This window comes from Drosophila hydei, unplaced genomic scaffold (assembly GCF_003285905.1).
Source record: "Drosophila hydei strain 15085-1641.00,03,60 unplaced genomic scaffold, DhydRS2 tig00000060-arrow-pilon, whole genome shotgun sequence".
Taxonomy (NCBI): Eukaryota; Metazoa; Arthropoda; class Insecta; order Diptera; family Drosophilidae; genus Drosophila; species Drosophila hydei.
The window spans coordinates 981604-989679 of record NW_022045656.1 but is presented as its reverse complement, the minus strand read 5'-3'; the positions used below and the strand labels follow the sequence as shown (position 1 = coordinate 989679).

At 41.3% G+C, this 8076-nt stretch overlaps 1 protein-coding gene and 1 long non-coding RNA gene across 2 annotated transcripts; both read right to left on the bottom strand.

Annotated features, from left to right (window-relative positions):
- Nucleotides 1-981: 981 nt before the first annotated feature.
- Nucleotides 982-2648, bottom strand: LOC111599701. Its single transcript, XR_002751446.2, has 3 exons — nt 2209-2648; nt 1687-2151; nt 982-1615 (listed from the first exon to the last, which is right to left on the bottom strand). It is a non-coding gene; the product is annotated as an uncharacterized LOC111599701 (long non-coding RNA).
- Nucleotides 2649-3126: 478 nt separating this feature from the next.
- Nucleotides 3127-4930, bottom strand: LOC111599703 (nucleoporin Ndc1). The gene has a single exon (XM_023315432.2). It carries the CDS (start codon nt 4824-4826, stop codon nt 3135-3137), a length of 1692 nt encoding a protein of 563 aa, XP_023171200.2. The 5' UTR covers nt 4827-4930; the 3' UTR covers nt 3127-3134.
- Nucleotides 4931-8076: the final 3146 nt, after the last annotated feature.

The window sequence follows — 8076 nt, the reverse complement described above, 5'->3', positions numbered from 1 at the left end:
AACGTTTTGCAATTGACGCTGCCTGGATTAACATTTATATTTCAGCAGGCCCAGCTCCTGTTCACAACATGATTCCAGTTGTTTTTTTTTGTTATTTGTTGCTTTTGGTTTGATATTTCTCGGGGCGTAGTAATTCATTTGAAATGCAAATTCCTTTGTAGCGGATATAACAACACACTTGCAAAACAAATCAAAGGCGTCACTCAGAGGCAACGTGATGCGGCATTTTCGATTGGGGTCCGTGGATTGGGCTCTGACACAATCAGGTGCTCGAGTTGGCACTGCAGCCGGTGAGGTCAGCGTATTGCATAGTTAATTGCTGGCCGCGCTGAGTTGACGAAATACATTTATATATAAAAGCAAAAGAGGAATAAACAAGAAGCGGAGGCAGCGCCACTTAATAAATGAAATGTCATTGAGGCGTGCGGCAATCAGCAAAACAAAAATCCAAACGGATTTAACACCAGGCGGCGCAAATGACGCATGAGTAGGCTATGAAATTGTTGATGGGGCGAAGGCAACTGTAAATGAACGCACTCGCAGACTGGCTAGCTGACTGAGTGACTCACGGACTCGCCTGAGTGACGGACGCACTGCCTGACGGACTGCCTGACGGACTGCCTGCCTGGCTGGCTGTTTGCCTGACCAGCTCTGGCTAACTGACAGCGTCTGAGTGAGCGCTGAGCGTCGCTTTATCTGCGCTGAGGCACACACACACACACACTCGAATACACACACGCACACCACTTGTCAGTGCCACCCGCTGCACTGCAGAGGGCTTAAGCTCGGCTCTGAACGACATTTGTTTACTCTCAATAAACTTTAGCTTTGAAGCTCATTTGATTCTCTGCACGATTTATTTTTAATATTTTGAAGGATACTCAAAGATGATTGTAGAGTGTTGAATTACTAGAATTAGAATCTAGATTAGAATCTAGAACAAGTTATAGTAGCCAGACTCTTGTATATATGGATACTATAATAATTGAAAATTCTTTTACTGTCGTCTATATAGCCTGTTGCATAGGGATTGTTATTGGAGCAGTAGCCTCAAACACCCTGCTGGGACAGCACATTCGAAACACATACGAAAAAAGAGGAGAAGAACAACTGCAACTGCAACTGCCACAGCTTCTGTTAGTGCTACTGCTACTGCTATTGCTATAGCTACTGTGCAGGGCCAGGAGCAAGAGTAGCCGTGGCATTGGTCTGTGTTCGAGGCAGTATCACTGTTGGTGCTGCTGCTACTGATGCTGCTGCTGCGTCAGCTGCAACTGATGACATTGTCAGACAGCAAGGCGTACCCCGGGCTATAAAGGGACTAACAAGCCTGACAGTCACTCAGCGTCAGTCAGGCTCTGGGCTGGCTGCCCTGACCGGGACGTTGTGCAAATTAAAAGTTTGGCCCACACTTGACACGTGCTTAGAACTTGCAACGCCGCCCCCTTTTTGTGCTCCCTCGCTGCTCTGCTCGACCGGCCGCAACGCACCAATGTCCAGTGGCTCTTTTTTTTCAGCATGTTTGCGGCTTGTGGCAGCGTTTTGTGCTTTCTGTTTTCCAGTTTTTATCTGTCGAGCCGATGTGTCGGGGCGGCAGTGCGGCGGGTTTTAGGAGCTGCCAGATGAAATTTATGAGACCGAGCCGAAATGTCAACTTGCGTGCAGCTGCATAAACTTGTTGCTTACGAGCAGGGGACGCAGCTTGACGCAAAAGGTGCACACAATACTGAATGGCTGCCGCCACTAACCGCAAGATGGCGCCATCGAGGCCAGATGCAAATAAAATAGATTGACTCAAAGCAAATTTCAGCTGTCTTCGAATAAATACAAAATCGATTTAAATGATATTTGGCAAATATAAAGCTTAACAATTTGAATGACAAATATTCATTGGAAAGCTGACAAAATACTGCTAGGCTATTGATTCGAGTTCTTGCTCTATGAGCTGCAAAGCATTCAGTCCATGTTCCTCACAATGGTAATATAATTTCTCGGCCTAAACGCCGCACTCCAGCTGTTGCGTATTTTAGATTCTAATTGTTTTTCCTTTTAAAACTTTCCTCATTAAAAATATCGAACTTCCTAATATGATTATACCTTCAACAAACAATGCAAATTCCCCGTAACTAAATTGAGAAATCAAATTGGAATCTTGAAGGAACATGGATAAGTGCATCAGGTCTGGCAGGAGTACGCAATAAAACTTACTTTAATATTGGTCTGCACGTCCAGTCAGGTCTAGATATCTAAGGGACTGACTGGACACAGTCAGGTCTATATACTCTAAGGGATCTCGAGAATTGGACACAAAGATCACATCACCATCACTGTCTTCCTCACTTAACGTCAATTTTCCGGTAGCCTTGTTACCTTTAAGCTTCTTACTTGCTTGAACCCCCTTTGGAGATACGAAGTGGCTCTTCCTTTTCTCAGCCCTCCTCTTAGCAGGACTCAATGGCACAACTCGACTCCTTAGCTTCATATAGTTCAGTGTATCCATTGTAAATTATATGTTGTATGATGACGGAGTTTCAGTTTTGAATATATAGAACTCTAAAATTTTTAAAACTTTTGTGTATTATTTGCTGGCTGTAAAAATAGTGGAATACTTAGTTATTTGATTTTAGAATTATAATTTTTGAGCTGTTTCATTCTCAGTTATGTTTGAACTGAATTGACAGCTTTCGGGAGACGTTATAGAATCGAGAGGTGCCTTTCGAGACTTCTTTAATCCAGCTTAGCATTTGATTTGAATGAAGTTAGTACACATCTGTTAATATAAGCAAAAAACCTAATTGAGTTCGCTGATCCATTTTTTCCATTTGGCAGTTATAGGTTGGGCTCTCGAAGCAGGAAACAGTGGATCTCTTTGGAACCAACATTGTTTCTCCTCGAGTTGACTTTACTGCAATAAGAGCCTAGCTGTAAATGAAATCAAATCAAATCTGTAGCATTGGAGGCACTCTTAACTATATACTCGAGTATATTTTAAATTTCTGCTACTTAGAAACTGATATCCAAATGAATATTCCATAAGCCGCCTAGAACGCTTTAAAATTGTATCAAAAAATATTTTCCTATTTTTATAGTGAAAAGAAATGAAAAGACTTAAAAATCATGCAACTAGAAAGTTTTTATTCACGACACTCCAATGTGTGCTGCAGTTCCTTATCGTTTATTATGAAAGACAGATAGTCGCCGAAGTGAAAGATCATTTTGTTGAGAGAAAGCGTCAGGGTCTGCGAGAGCGTTTTGAGGGTTGCGCATGGCTCTTGCTGCTGCAGGTGGAGCAGCCTGAGAACTGCAAAGATTTGTTTTTGTAAGTCGTTCAGGGCCTTGAAGATAGTTTCCAGATCCTGCTGCAGCACGCCATGCCGATCCTCCTCCAATGAGCGCACGCAAATGCAGACGAGTCCTGGCACCAGCCACACCAACGGCCGGCCCACGCACAGTTCGCAATCTTGCTTATCCGATCTCATAAGATGTGTGGCGTCGAAAAAGAAGCATTTGCAAAAGCATTGCAGCTTCTGTTGCAGCTGCCAGCTTTGCAACTTGAGTTGTAGTTGTTGCCATAGCGACCTGCAGAGTTGCTTAGCCGGCGCTGGCTGCTCGCCGCAGCAACGTCGACTCCAAACTTTTGGGACTGCTGTAGGTGGTGCGAGCCGTCGCATGCCGGCATAGTAACGCGTGGGCAACTGCTTGCATTTCGTTCCCGGTGCATCCAGGCAGTCGTTCAGCAAATCCATGAACTGCCTCATGTTGCCCAGGAGCACGTTGCGCAATGCCGTCCAGTTCTTGGGCTGCCTGCCCAAAAAGCCTTGCAGCTGAAATAGTTTGCAAGTCTCGCCTTTGGGACTGGACACGATCGTGTAGAAGTCCCTGGCCACCTGCAGTTGAAAACCATAGAGCTGATTGCTCACACTTAGCATCAAGGACACGGGCAGCCGCCGATCCCGCATATGTTGCCGTGTCAGTTGCGGTAGGGTTTGCTGCTGCTGCGGCGGCTGCTTCTGCAAAGTCAGCGGCAGCTCGCTATGCATTACTGTGCCAAAGACTCGCTTGATGGCATGCAGCTTGACGGTGATCAGCGTGGTTATGCAGGTGGATAGGCCAATCAGCTGGAAGCTGGCCTTGAAGTCGCCGCTCATGTTGGGCCAGTAAATGGCCGCAAAAACGGCCGTGTAGAGCATAGATCGGGGCAAGCTACAAGAGAAATCGAAGTGATGCCAGCGTAGCCATTGCCACGTGGCAGTCTCGAAACGTATCAGGGGCAGTGGCCACACTTCCTTTCCCAAGCACAAATCTTCACTCAGAAAGTAGGCGAGGCCACAGAAGACGCCATTCATCAGTAGATAGTGTCCGGTATAGCTAAAGTCCACATCAACAGCTAGCTCACTCATATACTTCAGATATAGCCAGCTGCTGAAGTAACCTAGGCTAATGAGAACAACCAGCTGGCAGAGCTTGATTGGCAGCTCCCCTTGCAGGCGATGCAGCCGCCAGCTGTGGCAAGAGGGCAGTCGTTCATGCAAGCGGCACAGCAGCAGGCCATAGGTGGCCATATGGATGCCCAGCAGCTGCACTCGTGCCACTGTGTAGAGGGAAAAGATAACCTGGTCCACCAATTCGAGCAGCCAATCCAGTGGATTGGTCACATCCACTAGCTGATAGACCAAAAAAATCGTCAACAGTTGATACTCGGTCAGAAAGCATAGCCAGGTGGCAAACAGGTAGCGATCGAACAACAGTCTGCCCAGCCTTGGATACGGCATATTCAGCCGATACGGCAAAATACTGAGCATCCTTCGAGTGGCAAAGTAACACATTCTATAGAGTTGCAGCTACTAAACATATATCTTATATTGGGGCAAAAGAAATTAGCCTGCAAAGAAAAAACTGTTTGAAATTCGAAGTATTTTTTGTTGTTTCTGATTGAGAAGATTATTCAAATTAATTAAGCCTTGGCAAATGTGGGAAATGAAGCCTACTGCGCTTAGTCTTGAGACTTGGACATCAGCAGGCAAACTTTGGATACATAGATTTAGGGGTCAGATTCCAATGCTTTTAACTATCAATATATATATATATATAATATATATATATATATAATATATATATATATAATATATATATATATATATATATATATACATTTATAAAAATACACATATGCAGTCAGTTTGATGAGCAACAAATTAAAATTTACATCAAAGCTTAAGAGATATTTTTTTCGCTCTAGTTTGGAGAATTGTTTGCAAAATCAGCATTTGGCCAAGCGCTCGTTATCAATAGAAAAAACCTATTTTCATATTTCGCAATATAACAAATAAACAGAACGTTTCATACTCTTTCATAAAGTGCAAAGGGTATTTTCGCTCTACAATGGACACACGAACGGATAGCCGGACGTAAATGATATTTTAATTAAGAAATATTTAACTAATTTAAATTAAATGGTCAAGTCGCCTCCACAGCAAGACCTATGAGTTATGGGGCCATATCTTATCCGAAAAGATTTATTTTGAAACACATTTGACTGTTTTTGGAGCGTGTGCGAGAATGATGCAGTCGGTGGGGCCTGACTATATTTGGTACATGTACCCAGTGCGAGAATTGCATTAAATTTTCAGCAAACTGCAACGTTTGGGATGCAATTTAACTATAGTAAACGCTGGCTGTTATTTTTTTTTTAATTTTTGCAACACTCAAAAGTGAATTTAATATTATTTATGGCCGTGCAGTTTTGCAAGCGTCGCAAAACAAATTTTTTGTTAGGCAAAGTTACACACATGGAATTGCATAATTTCGAGGTATAATTTGAAAAACCAACTGGCGGCCTTTTAAGCCTGCCTGGATGCCATTTGAAGAGAGGCGGGCCGGAGGAGGGTGGGGCTGCGCTGGGGACTTAGGCAGCCCGCTAGTGACACTGTTAAGGGAAGAGTATGGGAGCAGAGCGCAGGGAGTAAGGGTTACTTTGGCACTTAACCCGTTCACAAGCCACATTTGTTTTTGTTGTCTTCTCATCGCATCGCGTTGCGTTTTTTCATCTCATGTTGAGCGTAAATGCTTGTACCCTGATAGCTGGGCATGCAGGGTATACACGACTTGTGCTCTATAAAGAGAGTATGCAGAGTATTTGTAAATGAATTTAATAGAAGATAACTTTCCAGTATTTTGTTTGTAATAGTTTAGAAATTATCCATATATGAGTACTAGAGGAACAATTCAGATCCTATAGTTGGTAATATTATAAAATTGTTTATTTTTAAAGCATATGCATATGTTATATATGTTGTAACTTACACGAAATATGTATTGAGTAAATGTCTTAATTATTTCTTTATTTTTCAGGAAAACATTAAATACAATGAATATTATTTCTACTGATATTATATTACAATAGTTGATTTTTTTATTCTTTTTATATTTTTAAATATTGTTTTTAATCTTCAATAAAATTCTAAATATTTTTTCTTAATTTTCATGAAACAAATAAAATATTTTGAATTGCTTCTGTCGATGGGTCATACTTTCAGAGTTTTAGTATTCTTAAATAATCGTGATAAGTTTTGGCATAAGAGCTGATAGCTTAATATTTAATGGGTATTCGACTTATCGTTATGCATTTACACTTTTGAAGTTGCAACCTATTTGTTTGCTGGCTCTGTTGGGGTTTTAGTTGTCAACAAAAATATCACTTGTTTGCATGAAAATCTCAGCCGGAGGTGGTGGTGGTGGTGATGGAAAATGGGAGCTGGGAGCTGGGAGCTGGGAACTGGCAGCTAGGTTACTTTTAACCCACTGAATTGTGAATGCTGAGTGGTGCCTATGGCGCCCACATCTGTTTGGTGTCATTCACGATGTCGCAGTGGCGCGGTGATAAAGAGAAACAAAACCTTGCAACAAAAATAGCAAACGCGTGCGGAATTGAGCAATTTTTATGAATAGCAATAGTCACAAATGGAGTGGGGGGCAAGCTAACAACCATACCACACACTCACACACGCACACACGCTTTGATATAGGCAGTTAGTGTGGCCAGGCCGTTAGTTCATCTGTCAAGCGCTGGACTGGGAGCGTGCTTGACAGTTTGACGCCCCGTAATTCATGGCAGGATGAACGCCAACTGTAAAGCCCCATTTTTTGTAGCCATACTTTTTTTTGTGCTGTTGTTGTTCTTTTGCTGACATTTTACTTGTGACAAAGAGGGCCCAGAGCATATGTTGGCATTTAACAAGAGGTTGAGAGGTTGAGAGATTTTTGTGCGCTGCTGGAAATTAAATTAAATATATTAAAAATGTTGCTAATTTCATTTCGCTTGCACATCAAATTCAATTTGATCAAATGAGGCGCGCCTGACAAAAAGGGTTTTAAAATTAAAAATAAAATACGAAAACGGTTACAGAAATATTGGCAAAGGATTTTCCTGCTCATAATTTATTACCTGCAGTCGGACAACTTAATTATGCGCTTAACGTAATTATACGAAGCGAAAAATCGAAGCACAAATTGCGCAAATGCCAAGCGCAGTCAGTAACACGAACGGAATTGCGGATGCTCCAGCCACACCTTGGGAATACCCTTACCCTTTTCTATTATTCAATTCATGTTTATTTCTAGTTCGCATGGACCGTTATTCTGTAATAAATCAATTGGTCAATTAGTGTATGTATAAATAAATTAATAACTCAATTTGAAAAATATTTTTATTAAATATTTCATTAAATTAAGAGTTGAGCTGAGAGTTATAATATTTAAAAGACAAAATATTCAATTTTCATTTGATATTTCTGTTTCTGATTTTTTTTTGACTCCAAGAAATATTTTATTTATCTATATATATAACTAATCTGTAGCTAGAATATTGCTTCTCAAGATATATGCTTTAAAAAGTTTCACAATGTGTTTTTGATATTAATATATATAACATAATAATATATTTTGTTGAGTGTTAATAAAATAAAATTGCGATCATGAAGCAGCAAGAATGCAACATATATACGTAGCTTTTTACTGGGAGTCGACTCCATTTTCATTTGTTGCAAGAAACGAATTTGATTTTTCAGTAGCCTCAGA

Bases quoted from the DNA above. Each gene is read 5' to 3' on its own strand.
- LOC111599703 (XM_023315432.2), bottom strand. From the start codon at position 4,826: ATGTGTTACTTTGCCACTCGAAGGATGCTCAGTATTTTGCCGTATCGG.